Source organism: Lonchura striata, chromosome 20 (assembly GCF_050655825.1).
Source record: "Lonchura striata isolate lonStrDom1 chromosome 20, ASM5065582v1, whole genome shotgun sequence".
Lineage (NCBI taxonomy): Eukaryota > Metazoa > Chordata > Aves > Passeriformes > Estrildidae > Lonchura > Lonchura striata.
In genome coordinates, this window is record NC_140722.1 from 6,234,314 (window position 1) to 6,255,952 (window position 21,639).

At 41.7% G+C, this 21,639-nt stretch overlaps 1 protein-coding gene across 1 annotated transcript in view; it reads left to right on the forward strand.

The window, feature by feature from the left end:
* TOP1 (DNA topoisomerase I) overlaps nt 1-21,639 on the forward strand; it is a 65,862-nt gene that overhangs the window by 21,369 nt on the left and 22,854 nt on the right. Inside the window, exons 3-6 of the mRNA XM_021527850.4 lie at nt 7,714-7,816; nt 17,450-17,576; nt 18,112-18,170; nt 20,893-20,988. Of these exons, the coding sequence (XP_021383525.1) occupies nt 7,714-7,816; nt 17,450-17,576; nt 18,112-18,170; nt 20,893-20,988 (385 nt within the window). The remainder of the gene's footprint in view (nt 1-7,713; nt 7,817-17,449; nt 17,577-18,111; nt 18,171-20,892; nt 20,989-21,639) is intronic.

Here is a 21,639-nt window from a genome sequence, read left to right on the forward strand (position 1 = left end):
AGTTTCCCAGATCAGTCCTTTTAAGGAAAAAGACATAATATCTGTCTGGCCCTGGAGTATCTTTTGCCTCAAATAACGGCTGAAGTGTGGAGAGGGTTTACAAGGTCATTGGTTTTACTGTTTCTAGCAAAAGTACTAAGTTTCCAAACTTTGGCAAAATTGGGTACCATGTGGTGTTGTCAATTCTGGCTCAGCTCAAAACAGGTTTTGTCTCAGAGTAAATATAGTCTGGGAAATGAATAGACTCAAATCTATTCATTTGTGCTATATTCCTTCATTTGAGCCCTTAGAAAAAGGAAGAATGCTCTCTGGAGGAGTTTTAGTAATAAAGTTCCTGCCCTAGAAAGGAAAAACTGTTGGGTTGTTCTGCTGTACTTCTCCAGGCTCCCTTTTTGAGTTTTCACAACTACTTTCTTGTATTTTTTGTAAGATTGGAAAATGAATGACTGCAGTAAAGAGCTGCATTGTGTATTCCACTTGTGCTTAGTCACAGTTAGTTTAGTTGTTTTGCAGTAAACGATAAAACTCAGATTTCATCTGGTTTATGGAGGGAAACAGTGAAGTGTTGGAATTGTCAGCATCCCTGGACTGCTGCACCTGACCCAGTGAGGCACCTGAAATGAAATAAGCTTGTGATAGCACAGTAACTTATTTCATTTAAATTTGACTTCAAGGAGGGTTTTAAGGATTTAGATTTCTGTAGCAATATAGATTGTGGAGGTATCTATAAACACTGGTAAAAGGTTTTGTGTCAAGTTGCTTTTGGAATGGGTATCTTTGCCATTAAGTATGGCATTATGAAATGAAGAAGCAGAAGCCAGACAGTCTTGCTTCATTATCTTTGCATTTTCTTTCCTTTTTTGACTGAAAACCCAGATCCTACTTCTGCTATTGAATTTCAGGCTTAGGTTATGGGAGAGTCAAGTGGTGGTTTCACTGTTTCAGTCACTCTCATTTCAGTATTCCAAATGTTTTGCAGTGAGTTATTGCAGAAATAAACCAGCACAGCAAACAGACCTGCAATGCTTTCTCAGGGTAAATGTTTTATGTGGATTCTGCAGTTGTGTAAATAGGGCCGGGAAGTGACATATCCAGTTTCACTTGGGAAGTTTATTTTAGATTATGGTTTTCTACTCCAGTGTATCATCCATAATACCATCATCTCTCTGAACAGTGCCTTCTGGGTATGGTTTTCTGCTCTTGACACGTGTAGCTGTGTAGGGAGGTTTTCCAGTTTCTGTACCTTTCATATGTACCCTTTGGTTTTCTTTGTCTGCCTTGCTTTATTGGGTAAGGTGTTGTCTCCCATACCTAGCTGCAGTTCTGTTTTCTGCTCAGGAGCTTCTCTTCTCTCTTTTCTGGGCTACAACAGTGTCAATCCATTTTATCCAGAAGTGCTGTTTAATCAGTTACTTGAACACCATGGCCATAATGTGATTTCCTCTAACTGGAATACAAATATTTTATAAAAGTTTAGACCTCTACCAGATTACTCAGGTGGGATTATTATACATGGGTTTGAAATTGTTAAATCAAAACATGTAAAGTCAGATGACTTGTCTAGACCCATTCAGGAGTGAGGGTCCCTGTGCCTCACACCATGCCATCTTTGTCATACAGGGGTTTTTCTGAGCCACACAGGGCAGGCAGATAGGATTTTTTAACTCTGCACCATGTTTGCTTTCTCAGGCAAGATTTATAAATTGACCAACACCTCACAGAGTGACCTTTACACGATTGCATTGCCTGTTTAGGTAATGTACTATAACCCTGTCACTATCTGTGTTAAAGATCTTGGATAATGACTGAATGTTACACTCTCTACTGGCTGGTATCTGTGTATTGTAGAAGTTAGTGCAACACTGGATCATTCTGGTCAGATGCCAAGGGCAAAAGTATGTGTTCTTTGCCAGGAACATGAATAATATTTTAGACACCTTGGACTACATTCACATGTTTGAACACTCATAACCCTTCCTGGCATCATTTCATCAACTAAAATGTGGTAATTTTAATAGTAGTCTTTATATACAAAATACAAGAGATTAAAACTCTAAAAGTAATATGATTTGACAAAATCAATGGAAAAAAACACTCTTGAAACTAAGTCTCTTTCTGATAATCTGCATTTTAGTATGAATGCTTAAAAGGTGAGCCTGTGGGGGAGGGAAAAAAAGCAGTAAAATTCTTTCATTTAGGCAATAATAAAGAGACTTTAAGCTTTGCTTACTATTGCATCACAACCAGTGAGAAGAATTCAGGCTAACTAGTAAAGAGGCTGCTGTGGAGTACATGGCCTTACATGAAGGTGGTGTTTCAGCTGAGGAGGGACTGACCATCTCTCCAGTGGCAGGAAGGTTTTGAACTTGACCAGCTTTTGAACCTGATCCAGTGTTAGAGTTACCTCACTTTCAGCTGCATAATTTAGCAGTGGAACTGGAGAAGTCTTTTTTAAGACTCTTCTCCTTTCCAGAGAGGCTGGAAAGACCCTGCTGGTTTCATCCCTGCCAATAGCAGAGGGTTTCTTGCTCATGCTTCAAGTTGAGTACTAGAGAGAGCCCAGTTCTCATGAACACCAATGATCCTGAAAGCCTTGAGAACTTGTTTGCTTCTCCTGTAACACACAACACTGAGGAATTGTATTTAACTCAGGGTAGAAATTTCAGCCACTCATCTGAAGCATAAGTGTTACTAGAATGACAAGAAGTTAAAAATGTTGGTAACAAGATGGATTTTTCATGCTGTGTCCTCAGATTTTGGGCACAGATTGTGATTCCAAGAATCCAGAAAGCTTAAATCACCTTTCTGGACATCAGTGTAGAGAAATATTGGGATGATGCATAAAGTCAAGCATACTCAGCATACTCAGAGGAAAAGAAAAGAGGGTGTTTCTGGAACCAGAAGGAAAATACAAAAAGTCCTTGTCCATAGAATCTAGAAAGACATTTTAAAGAACAAAGAAACCTCTCTGTAAGCAGTTTAATGAGCTACTCAAATTGTAGTCACAAAAACTTAGAAGAAGGTGAACAGAAAGACATCAAATTTGAAAGGCTAATATTTATCTGGAAAAGCTACTGTTGACTAGAAATTGAGGTTACCAGGTGTTAATTTGCTGGCTACCTCACTTAATTGGGGAAAAATTAGAAGGAACCAGATTGTGCTCACACCTTTTTTTCAGTTCTTTAAAAAAAAATTCTAGCGCAAAATGATAGAAATGAAATAAAAGTGGGTGGTGGAGGGGGATAAAAAGACATCTGTAGCATCCTGTATCATGTGCCAACACTATTCTCTTGACAGCTGTGCTGATTGGGCATACAAAAGCTTATGTCCCTCTCTCATTTCAGTATTTTATTAGAAAAGTTGCTGTCAAAACTGAAATATTAATGTAGGAAGTAGTCAGACTTCCCTTGATTGTGACATATAAGTAGTATTTTGGAAGGTGTGCAGAGACAGGTGTTCAGAAGTGTTTTTGTGGCAAATTAATTTGGCTCACAAATTAAAACATCACAGTCCCACATAATTGTTTTGTTACCAGACTAATTAAGCCAAGGGTTGTCCTTGTTATGAAAGGGGACCGCTCACCTCTGCCATCTGTTGGGACTCTTCCTCTCCAGGTGAGAACTGCCTGCTGGAAGAGGCTTTCTTTGCCTTCATCCCTGTTCTTGCCATGCTGCAGTTGGAGATGCCTGACCTTTTACAGTTCTGCTCCTGGATAAAGAGTAAAACTTCCCTGTTCCAGGCAGACATATATACAAGTATTGCAAATAGGGTTATGACTCAGCCTTTCCCTGGGGACTCAGCGCTGGAGCGAAGGCGGAGCAGGGAACAGCACAGAACCGCAGACCAAAAGTGCTTAGAATTTCCCATCCTTACATCAACGTCCTTGTAATCTAACAGAGTTAAAAGATGAATCAACCCTGCAAAAATGCAGAGCTGCTCGTGATTTGTTGGAGGTACAGGGGAATGGCAGGAATAGTACAGGGACTGTGGTAATCTTTTGGAGACATACCAGGCTCAGCATTAACAGACAGAGATCCAGTGCCAGAGACATCAAGCTTTCTAGAACAGAAGAGATGCCAAAAGCTCTGTTTGGGTTAGAGGATACTGAAGGGAAAGCCTCAGGGGTAATGGATGCTTGCCCAGTGAGCATAACCCCTGTCCCCGCTATAACCTTGTGCTAAAGAGAGACTTTGCATTTTCAAAAATATTTAAATGTCACGTAAGCTTTCGGGGGTTTAAAATTTACTCACAGTAGATGGTAGATTTTGCCAATGATCTTGGAGAAGGAATAGTATTTATCTTGTATAGTGTTAGAGGGATCAGACATACTTACTGGAAGACATATAAGGCAGGAAACAAATCTGAATGTGTGATAATGTCAGAGCTCTTTCCGTAGCTGATGTGAAGCTGGACTTAGTCAACTACTAATCAGCTGCAAGCTGGGGGAGAGTTACTGGAGGCTGGAAGATTCTTCTAGGAATCAATATGCTAAATATATCAAGGGAGATACATTGCAGACAGGAACACTTCCCTTTGATTGTCTGTGTGCTGATGAGGCTTGGAGTGAGGTGGCCCCGTTCCCAACCCAGTCATCTGTTGCCTGTGTAGTTCAGTCGGAGGTGATGCTGCCCTGCTTCCTGGCAAGTGGGTACACAAATTGGAGTGAAATGTCTTAAACTTGTTTCATGTCAGCCACCAAATTACCATTGGCATGGACTTCTAGATAAAGCTAGTCTGGAACAAAGCATTTTTTTGTAGAACGCCAAAAAAAAAAAAAAAAGAAAAAGAGAATCCTGTGCTTTTTTAATGTCCCAGTCTCCTGGACTTCATCCAGGTCCACCCTCAACAAGAAAAGAAAGACCAAGAGCTTTAATGCCTTCTGAGGACATACATATGTCAGTTCAAGACAACTTAATAAACTCTTTTGAAGTCTTCGTTCTTAACCTACCTCATGGCATTGTGTCAGAAAGCAACACCGTGGAGTTTGAATACTAGGCAAATATTCCAGAATAATTTAATCCTTAGGTGATATGCCTGGGAGGTAGACCTCCATGGAAGTACTACATTTAAAATGTAACTCATTGTGAGAGACACCAGGCAGTTCTGCCTTGACATCTTTTTGCTTTTGGTTTGAGACCATGCACAGGACCCATTGTTTCCCAGCCTCAGTGGCCTTTGAGCCAGAATAGCTCCATGGAAGACCTTCTGTTAGCAGTTCTTTGGTAGGCAACAAGGGAAAGCTGTCTGGCAACAAATCCTAGCAAGCAGAGCTAGTTTAACTGGTCAAGCTCTTTTTTATTCTTTTTTTTTTTTCCCCCCTGCAGTACCAGGCTTTAATTGCCTGAAAATCCCAAATCATTGTAAGCAGAGCCAAGCATTGAGGAAACAGATATTCAGTTCAAGCAGTTCTAGGGTATATCCCTGGAACTACTTTCCAAGAGTAAATATTAATTTCAGCTGTAAAGCACAAGTCAGCTGCATGAAAATCTGATGATCAAGGTAAACTGTTCTGTTGTGTGCTTTTCTTGGCGACAAGTCATCGTGTGGCTGTTAGTTCTAAAGAGAATAGCACTGAGCACAGTCACACACATTTTCCATTGATCGGTTGATAGGAAAAATTGATTGTGTGTGTGCTATACAGTGACTGTACATAGCTCTGTGTATAGCATCACACTGGTTTCTCTCGCAATTTACCTATTCATCAAGTGTAAATAGCTGCTGTTTGCTGCAGCCAGGGCTGTGGGAATCAGTGAGTAAACCCTCTGTGGAATAAACCCCAGGCAGTTTGCAAACAGCCAGAGCTTCCAGCTCCTGGCTGAACTGAGGAATCACAAGTGAGAAACGCACTGCGAAAACATTTTGCCAGTGAAATGTGTGTTGTCCTGGTGGGAAGAAGGGCTCAGAGAAATTGCTTCTCTGCAGTTCAGAGCGTGTGGGTGTCTGGTCCCCACACAATTTGCTGGAGATGCCTACAGACTCTGCCTGCTGCGAAAGGGATTTTGCTCTTTAGGTACTCGAAAACTGTTGGGAGCTTTGTGCTGTGACACCAAATGTTCAACATAACTGCCACGTGTTTATCAAAATATAGAAAACTTAAGCCCTGCGATTTAAACGTGTGCACTGTGTACACAGAGCACTGGGAAACATTGCTGAATTCAGGAGGAAAGGAGCAGAGGGCAACTTGGAGGTTTCAATGTCAGTATTTCCCATGGTGGTTTATGCTGTCTTTCTGCAGGTGTCTGAAAGCAAACCCTGAAGTTACAGAAAGCAATAGGTTAAAATCATTTTCTGTGGGTATGTTTCTTCTAAATCCGTATTAATGTTTTGAGGTTTTAAGAGCTGGTGTCAGTTAAGGAGAAAAATGAATTTGTGGCAAAAGACTTAGAGTCAGGAGGATGAGGCTTTTTCCTGGCTCTGCAGTGCATTTCCCATGTGATAGTGAAAGTCACAAAATCCTTTTGTTGCAGTTTTCTATTCTTAGTGCAGGGATAGGAATCTTTTTTAGGGGCATGGTAGCATCTTTACAATTAACGAAGCACCCAAGATCTCTGGTGGAAATTCAAGCACTGGTATCTGAAAATCTATTGCCAAAGTCAGCACAGATTTTAGGTTTCCTGAAGAGCCTGTTTAACTCTGGTTACTTTGAGTGGCATGTTCAAAACAAAACCTGGGGGGAATCTTTGGGTATTGCATATATTCCTCTCATTATACTGATCTTCACTGTAAATGGCCTTTTGAGGTGGTTTTGAGGTGCGAGTTAAGCCTCTTCTCCTTTTTAATATACTTGTAAAAAAATGCTTGTAAATGCATTTATTTGCAGTTCCAACTGTGTTGCTCTTTTTCTCTGCCAAATTCATTTCCTTGGTGCTTTAAAGGACTTCATTGTACAGCACAGTTGTCATAGAGGATGGGAAGTGTCACTCAGAGTAGAAGCTGATAGCAATAAAATTACTGTGTTCCTGTAGATTCACTTGAGTGCCAACTCCCATTTCTGACCTGTCACATAATTGGGACCCGCCCTGACCTGTGTAGGTGGGTGACCACCAACACAGCTCATTACAGCTGTCAGGTTGCATTTGCTTGGTGGGGCTGTTATCGGAGGGAGGTAAATGTGTCCTGCAATAGAGAAGCAGGAGGAGAGAATTCTTGCTTCTTTTCGCCCTTTCTTTTCATTTTCTGCCGTTACTCCCCATTTTCCTTGCTTTCTGCCTGTCATGTTATATACTGTTGGGGATAAGAATAAAATGGTTTTAATTCACAGCAGGGAGAAGGGAGGGATGCTTTGTCACAATTTAATACTTGTGGAAGTAGAAGTATTAAATTTTGGGATTCAACAGGCCTAATGCCTCAGCTTTATGCTTTGTTCCTATATCCTTTTCTGTGTATTCAGCATGAATACTTGGAGGCATAGGGAGCCAGGCTGCCCATCTGCCAAATAAGGTTGAACTTGCTATATCAATAGGTACCTAGCTAATGGAAGGGTTGCATTTCTTCAGGGTCTATAAAGCATTTAAAGGTCATTGAACTAAAGACCATGTAAATGCAGCTGTTGCCAAGGTGAATCCATTTAGGACCTCTGAAATGAAGATTTTTGTAACAAATTTTGAATCACAGAAATACTAGAATGCGGTGGGGAAAACTGCAGAGGTTCATGAGGGAGGTGTGGAGTTTTCTCCCAATTTAATTTATTCTGTTTTGCCTCTCTGCTTACAGATTCTCACAAACACAAAGATAAACACAAAGACCGAGAACACCGGCATAAAGAGCACAAGAAGGACAAAGAAAAAGACCGGGAAAAGTCCAAGCACAGTAATAGGTGAGGAAAAAGTGGATGAAGTCTTCATAGGCTAAACCACCATTGAATGTGCGGTATTGCAAGAATTACTCTGATAATAAATGAGTATGGAATTGCTACATTTTGAGTGTGGTTTTGTAAGTGTAGGTGCTTTAAGCCTGATTTTTGTCATTGCCTGCATTTCCATGTGGGTGGCTGAAGCTGTGTATCTTGAAAATGTGAGCTGATACCAATGTGTAAAAGATTATTGTAGGTCAGTGTTGTTAAAAGTGTAGAAAACTAGCTCAGCCTCATCTTCATGCAGATTGATGGGTTTTGTTCATAATATTTTGTGTGTGGTTCCAGTTGTTTGCCAGAAATGTGGAGTTCTCTTCATGCTGGTATAAACCTCCACTGCTTTAGCATAGTGAGACCCCCATGTGGCTACTAAGCCTTCTCCTAATTAGAAGTGCCTGGAAAGAAGGTCCCCCAGAACAATGGTGGTGTCCTTGTCTGCCACCACAGTGGCTGAATATCTCAGCTGTGTGAGGCAGCACTGGGAAACTAACTGCTGGGTTAGATGAATCCCAAAGGATTGTGTGCTGTTTTGTCCAATGTGATTTATACACTACACTGCCACTGGATGGGGAGGGTGTTTGATGCCAGTCACTTGCCAGGTCACCCACATTGATGTGATGGCCTGTAGCTCCTGAGCTGCTGAATTCCTTGGTCCAGTTGCTCCCTAACCTGGGCTGTGAGCTGCAGGAGCCAGGATGTGGAGGTCTGTGTGATGATTCGGTATGGTGGAGCACAGAGCAAGTAGGTCACAGCTAGGATGTTACTCAGGGAAATTTTCCTTGTTGTAGTCCTGACACACAAGTGTCATGGAGCCTAAATTGTCACCAAAACTTGGAAAAATGAGTCCCAGGAGGGAAAGTTTCTGGTGTGACACTTCGTGAATGACAGATAGTGTTTATGCTGTGGGCAAGCAAGTGTATTAAGTAATTGCTGTGCAACTGTGATAGTACTGTCCGAAAAGGAACAAAAAAGTTTGTATTAACAATGATTCCTATTAAAAAGAAGCATTAAAAGGAGAGAGTCTGTGCAGAGAAGTGGGTTTGTTTTATTTGGAACACACTTTATTTGAATTTTCTGTGATCTTATGAGAAGTTACACAAGCCTACTGTTCCATAATGTGTCTTTGATGGGGAAAAACCCCTAGGCCAAATAACTTGCATTTGCTGGCTCTCACAATGAGGATGAAATGCTTTGGACATGTTCTTTGCCTTTGTTCACACATCTGTATTGCCTTGATTTCTGGTTTCCATTTTCTTGATCATCATGCACCCTAAAACTGACTGCCTGACATATCCAAATGTTCACTGCTTTGCTTGAAAAACCATTTTCCTGAAATCTAAGCAGAGCACATTCTTTTGTAAGGAGTAATGTAAGTACTGTCTTTAAACCCCCAAATTCATTAATGCTTTGACTTCATTTGTGTAGGAGTTGGAAATGGTCAGCATGTTTTTAACTGGAAGAATTAATTACGGCTCATAACTTGTAGCTGACTTTGCAAACAATAAATACCAAAACAGCGGAAAGAAGGTAGAATGGCTGTGATGTTTTGAGGTGTAGCTCAGGAGGTGACATGTAATCATGCCTTATCTTGAAGTACTTCCTTCCTCCCTACCATGTTGTCTTGAAAGCCCTCTGGGAAAGGTATCATGTTTTCTAGGCACTGTGCCTAATGTTCCCAGTTGTTTTCATGGCTTTGTTAAGTGCTTGTGTGTCCTGTGAGCACAGTATCTGCTGCATCCTCGGCTCCCAAAACAAGGTCCCTGTCTGTGGGTGGCATGACTGAGTTCATGCGTGTTCAGGGGGTTTGTAGAAGGCATTTTTTGGGGAGAGATTACACAATAATGCTTTGCCTCTCACGCTCCTTCACAAGGGAGGGCTTCACTCTCCTAGACTGAGTGCACACTACCTTTCAAAGCTGCCACCTTAAAAATGAATGTATTATAGTGTTGAATCTTGAGATTTGGTTTTGGAGTTGGTTGTCTGGGAAGTTAACATACATGGACATGCCTGTGATCGTGTTTGGATTGCTCCTTTAGGAGTGCTCCAGAATCTTCACTATCCCATTCATGCTCAGTCATGTACAGGGTACTTGGCTGCTTGCTGCGTAAAAAAAGCAGACTTGTAACAGAATTTCGTGGAAATAATTGAAATTTAAACATTTCCTCCCTAAATGCTTTGATTCAGCTGTCACCCATGCAATTCTGTAAATGTAAGTTGCTGTGAGAATGAGATTTTAGGTGACCATTGTTGGAAGGAAAAAAAGCCTGCCTGTTTGTACTGAAGTTTCTCCTCTGACAATGAGAAAAAAGTGAAAAATAGCTATGACTGTAGTAGAAATTAAAGAACAAATTTCCGGGAAACAAGAACAGGGTAGATGGGTTTCAGTGTTTTTTACCCATATGAAGATTTTTTTAAAGAACATGATAAAAGGCTGTAAATTAAGTTTATCTTAGATTTATTGAATTGCATCAAATCTTCACAAAATCCATTCTGTATTTCAGAAAAGCTGCTGTGTTCCCACAAAAGCTGTGCTGTGTCTTTGGTAGTTCTCAAAAGAGGTTGAATGGTGCTTTAGCAGATATCAAAGCCATTGTTTTCTGGGAGACTTGGGTTGGTACCTCTGTGACATTTTACCTGTGGTGTGTGAAGAGCCCCTGATTGCATTCTGTGAAGCACAGTGCACACTGGGCACAGTTAAGAGCAATGTGTGGTTGTGTTTGAAGCAGATCATTTTTGTGTCTGTCTGTAATAGTTTGACAGTTTCATTTCCTGTCCTGTACTCAAAAAAGGCTTTTAAAATAAAACCTGCATCAAGAAGACAGTACAACTCCAATGCAAGAGAATAAATGTTTCCTGTATCCAGACTTTGAAGGATCTAAACTGCCAAGATAAGTCTCTGAAATACCTAAAATAGACAATTTTGATTTCATATGACAGAAGTGTGTGGAATGGTATGTAGGACTTCTTAATTTTGGTTCTTGCTTTCCTTCTCTCCCACTCACAAGATGACACTTCTGTGTCTTAACCACTCATTTACAGCTGTAGTAAACTGGGAGAGAACATTTATGTGCCTCAGACCTCCCCATCACCCCTCAAGGAAAGCAAAAGCAAAGCCCACTTAAGAACAGTCTGTATCAAGAAATAAATCCACATCACTGTCCAACAAACTGTGGTTTTTTGCTCGTTTTCTCAGCCCCATACTTCCCAGTCTCCAAACAAAAATCTAATACACGTCCATTAAATATAAATGTCAGTGGTTATAAAAATAAAATGAAACAAATCCCATGTGGCAATAGGTTTCTGATCTGTGGGAGTCGAGTGTTTCAGACAAGTAGACCACATAAAATAATGGAATAACAGGTTCTTTGAAGCCAAGCCTCGTTGGAGAGCGGGTTGGAAGTGTTGGCAGTAACAGGTGTGTGTGTGCCAGCTGCCCTGGGCTCTCTGCAGGGAGAGTGGGCTGCCAGGAGCCTGGGGAGGGCAGGGCTGGCTGTGACAGGGATGGGAGCAGGGTGCTGCTCTGCAGTGCTCAGCCGTGCTGCCAGCCCGACAAGCACCGCAGCCGCAGGAAGAAAATCTTCCGTCAGATTGCATATTTCCTCCATTTACTAAATCCCTTGTGATCACAGCTTGGGATGAACCGAAGCTTGGAACGCAGAAAGGATTCACAGACCTGATCTTCACTGGCATCTTCTAATTTTATGGATTTGCTAGGGAAAACACAGATTCCGGGCGTTTGCTAGCCATGGACGAAGATAAATTTCAGTTCAGTTTCTTGCACACCTCCTCTGGTTTATTTTGGGATCCTGGTCTGCTTTGAATGGTGTGTGCTGGGGGCACGAAGAGGCAGGGATACCTGATGTAGGGGTAAAGGCAATTAAAAAAAAGACTTCACACCTGCTGTTCGCTAGCATGGGTGGGTTTGTTTTTCTACTCCATTTTAGTGCACAATTCACCTTGAGCAGTTTTCTAATGTGACAATGCTTTCCAGTAGTAACATTTTTTTTTTTGCTTTTTTATTTAGTATTCTACCTATTTCTCACATGTCCATAGAAAGCATGTGCTAAGCATGATCCTCATTTCAATGTGTGAATATTGTTCTCATTCCTAAAATTTTTACAAGCTGTTGATCAGTCCAGCTTTTTATCTTGTTCCTCTTGCTGAAGGCTTGATCTGTTATCTGTGAAAAGACTTCTTTCACCAGTGAGAAGAATGGTTTCAGGCTGTTTTATTTCATTGCCAGAAACCCAGCAAAACCTTTGGGGCTCACGTGTTTATTCCCTGTAATTCCATATGATAACCCTGTAACAGCATAACACCCTGCAATCCGGCTGAAAGGCTGTCCTTCCCTGGGGTGCTGTTGCTTTGGAAGTGCTCCCTGCACAGGCAGCTCTCCCTTGGTGTGCATCAGCCTGGACGTGATCACAGGTTTCCATTAATACTGTATTGCGTCAAACGAGACAAGGGCTGTGTCACCTGTGTCCTGTCCCCATCGTGTTTTAGGCTGCACTGAAATCACAACTCCCTGTTATTTTATGCTTCAGTTGTGCTGCAGCAGCTCCCCAGTAGGCACAGCTCCGATGGCAAGCGGCGCTGGCACTCGCTGGTAGCAGATTCCCTGTCACAAGCTAATTACAGCAGAGAGAGGAAATAAGAGACACTTTAGATAATGCATCCTTCCCAGCTTGTGGTTTTGAAGCTGGAATGGAAAGGGCCTGGGAAGGGATTATTAACGTACATAAATGGCACCTGAAGAACGCAGTGTTAAATTACTGCAAAGCTGTTGCAGTTTGAAGGAGGAAGCTGTGATCTGCACATCTGCTGCTCTTTGGAAACACTTTCCACTTGTGACTTTCCCATGTGATCTCAGGCTGAGCAGCTGCTGCCAGGTGCCTGGCTCCCTTCCTCTCCCTCTCCTTTCTCTCCTGCAGGCATTCTCATTGGGAAATACATCCATGCTTACAAGGGAAATGGCTTCTTCTGATGCATTTTCTGCTTCATATGCTTCAGCCTGAAGTCTCCACAGCCTTTGGATGTCCTTGTTTATACTAAAACTGTAAATGGAAGACAGTAAGCAAGCTGGCACAAAGGATGGAGTGCTTCAGGAGATGTGTGTGCTCACCCAGCCTTTGTCTGAACTAAGCCAGTTGTACCATGATACACCTGTAGATGATGTAATCCCTTGTTCTGCCTGTGTTAATGTGATCTCCTGCTGCACTTGGTTACCTTAAAAAACACTAACAGTGCAGTTTTTGTCAGCATTAAACACCTTCTCAAGGCATAACTCTTGGGTTCTGTTGCAGTGATGCAACTGCAGCGGTGTGGGTGAGAAGGAAGACCTTACTTTGTCAGCAGGGCTGGGTATGAGCAATTCTTGTGATCCAGCTGTCCTGTTTTCAGGCTAGCTTCCCTTGGAGCTTCCCTCTGTTTTACAGGGGTTTTGCTGTCCTACTTCCATGACTCCAAGCTGGCTTGTTGGCAGAGAAGTATGTGCAGGAAAGGTAACAAAGGATTCACAGAGCTCTGAACAATGAATTCACGATAAAATTAGCAGTGTGCATGTGATCTTGAGACCATTTTGCTTGCTTTCTTTAAAGAAAAGTGATTTTTTTTCTTCCAGTTTTGAATTGACCAGGAAGATAGGCTTCTGATCTTTAAATTGTTCCCAGTCCCTCCTAATAATAGCTTTGGGATTGTCTGAAATAGCTTTCTGATAGAAAGCTGAATCTTCATCTTCAGGGTAAGGATGGTATCCTGTTGCCTTATCTTTTCTTTTGAGATTAGTGTGGTGGTTAAATTGTGATCCCTGTAGGATCACATGTGTATTTGAGCCAAGTGAAAGACCAAAGCAGCTCAGCTTGACTGCAGTTAATATGCGAGCAACTTGCTTTGCTTTGGGAGAAAAAAAGAAGTTCCTCTTTTAAGGATTGTTGCTTGAGGCCTTTGTTATCAGTTCATTTCCAAGGGAGATTTTCTGGGAGATGGAGATTTCCATCCTTCCAAGAGAAGCCTTCCTTGATGGCACATGTCAGGTTTTGTGCTGAGCTGTAGGAGAGCTGTGGTCCACTGTTTGGAAAGAGGGCTGGCAAGTAGGCTACTTACAAATAAGGGAAAGAAATGTATGCTCTCTTTTAACATTGGAGTAAAAAGTACATGATATCAGATTTTTATCTAGGGAATTCCTCCCAGGCACCAGGAGCAGCAGCAAGCAAGACCTCGGGGCCAAGCCACCAGTGCTGATCTTTGGAAAATGAAGCTGCTGAGTGAAACTGGAGACAGAGTTTCCTTAGGTTATCTGAGCCCACATTGCTGGGGTGAGAAATTTACTGCTCATTACAGAGCAAAGGGGAAAGATAGTCTTATGATAAAAAAATAAATTAAGACCAACAGCTAAGACTGAGTCAGGAAGCCAGACTTCTTGATTCTGGCTCTGATGCTCAAAAATCTGAGAAACTACACTGAAAAATTGAGATTAGATTGCATGACAGCTTTTCAATGCTGGCCACTTACTTGTCTTTCAAGAGGGATGTCATTTGAGCTTCTCCTTAAACAAGCCTAAGTTTTAGCACTTTTTTTTATTCCAGCTGTAGTCTGTAAGCATTCAGCACACACAAATATTATCTCTGCCTCTCTAGACCAATGGGATTTTGTTTCTGTTTCAATCTTAGCTTTACTGATCTAGATTGTCATCCATTAATTTGCTTTTAATCATGCTTTGTGTAAATCTCAGGGCTCTTCCAGTCATGTACTGAAAGCTAGTGCTTTTGGCTGGTAGTGAGATTGAGCATGGTGCTTTGGAAAACCAATTTGTTTCTCTTTTTTTTTTGTGTGTGTGTTTTTTTTTTTTTACTATTCCAAATTCTCAAGCAACAGCCACTGCCATGAACTTTACCTCAGAGCACTAACTCCAGTGGTTGCAGCTTTAACAATCCAAATTAATGTCTGAGTAAAACATGCTATTTCAGGTAGGATTTAAATATCAAATAAGAACAAGAAAGAGTCAGAAAATAAACACAAGTAAACTTGCAAAGAACAAGGTGGGTCTGAGCCTTGTGTGTATTTGTTATGATTTTTTTTTTTTTTTTACATTAGAATTGTAGAATCACAGAATGTTTTGGGTTCAAAGGCACCATAGGCTCATCTCATTCCATGCCCTGCCATGGGCAGGGACACCTTCCACCAGACGAGGTGGTTTTAGCCCTGTCCAACCTGGCCTTCAATACAGGGATGTGGCATCCACAACTTGGATTGATATAGGAAGGCTGACTATTGATTATTGATATTGAATGCTGTTGTTATTATTATGAGCATTGGTTTAAATTTATGCAGGTTGAGATACCTCTTAAATTGTCAAGCTTAAATCTTTGGCAAGTGGGGTACCTGGCATACAGATACCAGTGCAAGATATCATATCAGAATTTCCAGACCTTCCTGAGTTTAAAAATTATTGGTAATGTGTGAGGTCTTTGCTTTCAGACAGTCAGTGAATCTGGTTAGAACAAAGGAAAATGAAATAGGTGTCTTGATCTTGGAATAGTGATGAATAAACAGGGTTCAGAACCTGGGATGAGCAGGAGCTTAGCAGGCGTGTAGTGGATTTCCAGGATCCAGTGTCAGGATGTTCCGTGTCTGTACTCGCATGGCCTGAGCACACTGTACATAACATGATCTGCTGGGTAAGAATAGTCTGCAGTTGTTGAGTCTGCTCACAGGCAACATGTGGTGCTGTGTGTCGAACTACAAGCATTTCTAGAGTGCCTGTTGCCTTTTGATGTTCAGATAGGCCTTCACTGCTTTGTATGAAGAGGTTGCTAGAGAGTTAAAATGAAACTCGTTTCTCTTGCTGCTGGTCTCTTAGTGTCACACAGTATGTGACTATACTGATTTCCTTCAGAGATGGATTTTCATGCTTGAGCTTGGATGGCTGATGTGTGTTTATTCCATTTATTCAATGTATATTTATTGGAGTGTTATTATTCAAGCTACTCTGGGCTTGAATTATTTAGACCTTTGGCAGGTTCACATGCATTTGTCCACACTGGTGTCTGCAGGTATAAGCTGGGTGTGGGTTTCTGTATTTCTGACTGTGATTACCTTGTTCCTAATCACACACAGACTGTGGGAACTGGTTTATGTGCTGCTCGCTCTCTGTAGCCATCAACCTTTTTGCAGGCTGTTTCTGTGTTAGAAAGAAATCTTAAAGAATTTGTAATTTTAAAAACTCATGTTCTTGCCCAGCATTCCTGGCTTGTTTTTCAGGGCTGTGTTCACCCAGATTGGTTTGGGCTTGCACCTGAGTGTTGAAATAACTGAAATAAGGAAAGTGCCTTTTTCTAGTAAAGCTTTTTGTAGTGCATTTTGTAATCCTGAGGAGAAGCACAGTGTGTCCCAGAGAACAGCAGTGATGGGAGTCAAGTGCTGAGAAGGGAGAGTGTGAACAGAGCCAGCATGAGGAATGCAGCTTGGTTAGTGCCTACCCATGCTGATTTGCACCATGTCTTTGACTTGCTAAAGCCCTGGGTGACCTCAGGGAGTCCACACAACCTTATAAGTGTGTATTGAAGGCCTGTAGAATTGCCAAGCTTGTTGCTTGGCTTCCACACCGCTGCTGCTAATCCTTGTGGCCAGTTCTTGATGTTTCTATTCTGAGTCTCCTGAGAGTATTGCCTCACTTTTGACTTCAAGGTTTGTCATTCCATGAGAAACCTCATTTTCATTTGAAAACAGCCATGTGTCTTTCTAGCTGATAAGAAAAATTAAAACTTGATACAAATTTATCCTGATGTCTCAGAAATCAGAAGTGGGTAGAAATAGAATAATAAAGGTTGATTTTCTTCTCCTTGTATGCATTTTCTCCTGTGTTCTGACTAAAGACTCTAGGTATTAAACTCTCAGTACTGCTATTCATAACACCAGAGTAGTTACAGACCAGACTCTCACTTGGAAACACCTTTGTTGGGTCCTTGCCCCACACAATGGGGCTGTTCCAGCAGAGCTGGGCTGGCTGTGGCAGCAGCAACAGCTCCAGCTGAGGATTGCAGCATTATTCCTGCCTTTTCTGTTTGACTTTGCATAAACACAAGGACATCACATATCCTGTTTGCTCTGGTTTTCCCATCTGTTTGGGAATAATAGAGATCAGCGCTTTTCTCTTTAAGTTCCAGAGATGAGAGCTGCTACAATGACAAACTGTTGTCTGAGCAAAAGCTGACACGGGCATTGACGGGGCTGGCGGCTCTGTTCCAGTGACCTTTTATGTGGACTAGGAAAAAGAGGAAAAGCAGAGACAGTGGGAATTCAGCCTAAAGTGTTGAGCTTTAAGTGTAGCAGCTGTGGATTTCCTCAGCAATCCAGGCTGATGGATGTCCTGAAGTGGAGGCTTGGCAGCTGGGATGTTGTGGTATCCCTCCTGTTCTTCTTCCTCCCAGGGAGAACGGGTCATGCCTGACAGGAGACTGTGGTGGATCTTCCTGTTAAGGTGATGCCTTATTTTTTAGGGTTTGTAATCATCAAAACCTGTGACTCTTTACCACTGGAAATTGTATTAGTCAAATCTCCTTGTGTTCTCCTCTGCAAACACACTCTCTTGTCTTGCAGTGAGCACAAAGATTCCTCGGAAAAGAAACACAAAGACAAGGAGAAAACCAAACACAAAGATGGCAGCTCAGAGAAACACAAAGACAAACACAAAGATAAAGACAAGGAGAAGAGAAAGGAAGAGAAGGTGGGTGTCTCCTGTGGGAGAGACAAGAGGATGGCTCTGGCTTATAATACTGAATAGTGCAAACTCAGTGGGTTAGATGTAGCTTGTGCTTCCGAGTTTTTATCAACTTGGACAGAATTAGTCCCATGCTAACCTAGACACATTTTTTGTGGAGTGATAGTTACAAACTCAAGGGCTTTACCTGCAGGTATGTGAATAGAAACAGTTCCACTGTGGAGCTTTGTCCACTGGCTCCACATTTTCTCCCATTACATTTCACTTTGCCAAGCTTGGGTTCAGAGACAAGGGAGAAAAATCAGTCATCTCACATTCAGTCCATGCAAGAACAAACTATATACTTAATTCCAATTTGCTGAGGAAATTGGAGGGCCAAAAAGTACTGAATTGACTAAAACTTTCAGAAAATGTTGCCTCTGTCATGTAGCTCACTAAGGACTACAGGGGACGGAGATAGTCACAGTTCCTTCTGCAAGTTAAACACTCTGTGTTGTATGTTGGAAAATGCTAATCGCCTCCTACTTTTTATGTTTTTCAGATGAAGTCATCTTCTGGTGATATAAAAATAAAGAAGGAAAAGGAAAATGGTTTCTCCAGGTAAGAAATCAGGTCTATGATTTGGAAAAAGCTGCAGTTTGATTTTTCACTGGTGCTCTGTGTTTGAATCCTCTCAATTGGTCTTCAGAAAAAATTGGGGCACTCTTAAACCCTTCAGTAGATATGTTCTTCTCAATTATGAGAATGGGTAGATCTGCTTACCCAGTAACTGGAGATGGGAGCTGTGGAATACCTGGAGTCTGCCTCCATGTGCTGGGTTTGTCTGAGTACTCAGGAGCTGGATTCTCCTGACGACAGACGGAGCTATGGGAACACTGGTAGCTGAACTTGAAAGAGCCTCTGTTGTAGAACTGGAACTTGAACCCTGCAGACAGTCTGCTGGAGACAAGACCTAGCAAAGCCAGTCCAGGTTGCCTCTGTGTCTCTCCTGTGTTGTGACTGCAGCCTGAAGCCTTTGCAGAGGAGTGATGAGTGACATGTACAATTAGAAATACCTTCAGGAAATGTATAGGTGTCCTACGCTAGTACTAAATTCCCGCTTATATTAGAACCTCCTGGACCTGAGTGTTGTCTCAGTCATCACTAAGTAGTCTTATTAAAAACATAAAGTGAGCAATTGATAGAAGAGTACATTTTCTTAATAGTCAGCCGAGATCTCTTGTGACTTGTTTACAGTCCAGCCATTGGTTATTTTTAAGGTGTTAAATCCAGTCCACTGACTTACTTGAAGGTGTGTGGTATGGTGGATGCATGCATTCATATCTGTTAGTCAAGAACAGTACTTAGTTCATGAATTCTTTCAGTTTGTGAGCCCACTTAAAATCAAAACAAAATCTTTCCAGTCTCACCACATTCTGTGGATACAGAGAGGTTGGGAGAAGGCACCGGCCTGGCCCATGCCTTTTAGGTATTCTTTGTTTGTTTCGAATGTGCCCTGTTGACATGAGTTCTTCCATCTCTTTCATTTCCCGGCTCTTTATTTTAAAAGGCAGAGGAAGGAGTCGGGCTTGGCGCAGGGCAGAGGCGCCATCTCCAGGCCCGTGGGGGAATACTCTGGAAGTAGAAGGCAGTGACATTCGGGTGTTCCATGGTGGAGCAGACAATAACTCTCTCTGGCCTCTGCTGTTCAGCAGAATAGCTCGATGTGCTAATCTCACCAGGGATGTTGGATGCTCTCCTATCAACATAACTGAATCCTCCTTAGGTCCAAGAGCATTTTTTATGTGCTTGAGAAAAGGCTGGAAGAGCCATTGCATTTGTGCCTTCTTCAGGGCCAAGTGATGGCTAAGAGTAATTATTTAATTAATTTATTTTTCCTTCTGAAATATTATTTTATGAGTTCTGCAGAGAAGAATGTCCTCACTTAGATGGTTTTGATTTTCTTCCTTAAGACTTGATATGATGAGCAGTGTTGCAGTCTTGCAAACAATGCAAGTCAAGGTTCATCTTGGTCATACAGATCCTTTCTTTTCACAGACTCACACTTCATTTCTTCCATTACAAAACCTTGTGCAATGTTTCAGCGTTATAATAGTTAAAATTCCTAGTGACTTTATACGCTGTAGTTCTGCATTTCTGCCTGAAAGGGAGAATATATTAAGTGGGATGATTACCTTTTTTTGATGTTTTGCAACTCTCTTTGTGCTGCAGACTTGTGTCTTAGTCAATTCCAGGTGATGGAACAGAAATGGCTTCATAGAGCAGCTTGTTTGTATCTCCCCTGAGCTGCATCTTCCAGCACTGCAGTGGCTTTATAGCTGTGAAGGAGCAAACTGCTTGTTCTGCTTCATGGACACACTGCCAGCTAACATGAGACCCCCTAATGTCTCCTGCTGACTATGGTCTACAAAGCTGAATGCTGCTTATTTTAACTCCTTCTTCAACCTGATTGTAGAATCCACATCTTGGCTTGGAAGCTGGGTTAATTTGATATAGAAATTGTTGGTAGGACATGAATAAGGAAGCCCAAGATGGCACTAAGTGCTTCCAAATGTAATTTTGGACACTTTGAAACGTCTTTTTCTTTATGTAGATCAGTGAAATGCTTCTCTAAAGTCTAGAAATAACAAATTTGTCTAACAGAATAGTGTCTCTTGCACCCATACACTATTTTTTTTCTTATTGCTAATTATGACATAATTGACATTATGGCTGGAAACATTGAGCCTAACTTTTGTGGTCTGTTGAAAGGGACAGGATTGTTTGCTTCCTCCAGTTTGGACAGTGAAAAGAGACTGATGTGTTTAACTTTGCCAAATCTTTGTTTCCTTTTCTGGTTTTCACATTCCTCAATATTTAGTTGGTAAAATGTTCCAGTGAATAGCTTTCAAATCATTGTTTAGTTGATAATCTTTTTCTGTCTTAGAAGGCTCAATAAGGATATTGAGTTGAAACTAAATAACATCTTGCATTTGACTCCACACAGGCATTTCAGTTTTTAAGTGTATTTGAAAGTGCTGGAAGCTACAGTTGTTTTTACTCAAAACCTCAGAGAAATAAAATGAGCTTTGAGCCGTTGAAATTGAACTTGATATTTCTTGAGAAATGGCAAATGTGTAGACATTGAATTACTCTCCTTACACTGTCTGTGAGTATTCAGAAAATGACACATCTCAAGCCTTTGCTGTCTTGTGATGGCAGCACATTCCATGGAAGATGTGCCCATTTTGCAGATGATTATTTCTTAAAACTTAGTTGTTGCTGGTTTCCAAGAAACTTCATATTTGAAAGTAGCACTGTGTTTCTTTGCTTCTTTTTGTAGTCCACCACGTATTAAAGATGAACCAGATGATGATGGGTTTTATGCATCACCTAAAGAGGACTCCAAACCCCTGAAGAGACCTCGAGAGGATGATGAGTAAGTAGCGTGGGTGCTGGTGACTTGGATGTTTGCCTTTAGTTTCAAAAGGAGAACATTGAAGGGAGCAGGTGGAATTTCAAGTTGTCAGCACAGACGTCTTGAGGTGGGTACTGGAGGTCTCAGACCTGACTTCTTATGCTGTTACAAGTTCTCTGAGCAGGACAGGGGCAGTATTTGTGCTGTGCAAGGCAAAATGCCACTACCTCCTGCTGCAGATAGTGCTGTGAAAAGTTGCAGAACCAGTAAATGAAAAAGAAAAACCCCAGAAGGCAGGTAAAGGCTGATGAAGACTGTAAAGCAGAAATGTGAGCACGTGAGATATTAACGTAACTAAGTGGCTGCAGTGGTTTCTGTTGGGCAAGGAAATGACTGCACAAGAAGTAAAAAATGCACTGTCAGCCTGTTCAGAGGTAGGGGGAGGTTTGCCTGCACTGGCTGGCATGGCTTGCCTGGAGTCTCAATGTGTCATAAGTTACGCTGAGGGTTGTTGTCTCAAAGAGAAACACCCTTGATGTTTTCCTGACACAGGAACCCACTGAAATACAAGCTCAGTTCCATCTTGCTGGGATCTTCCATTGTACCCATCCAGCTCTTCACAGTTTGTCTTTATTAGCAGTCAGGAGTTAAAGGGTTGGAAGGGTTTCACCA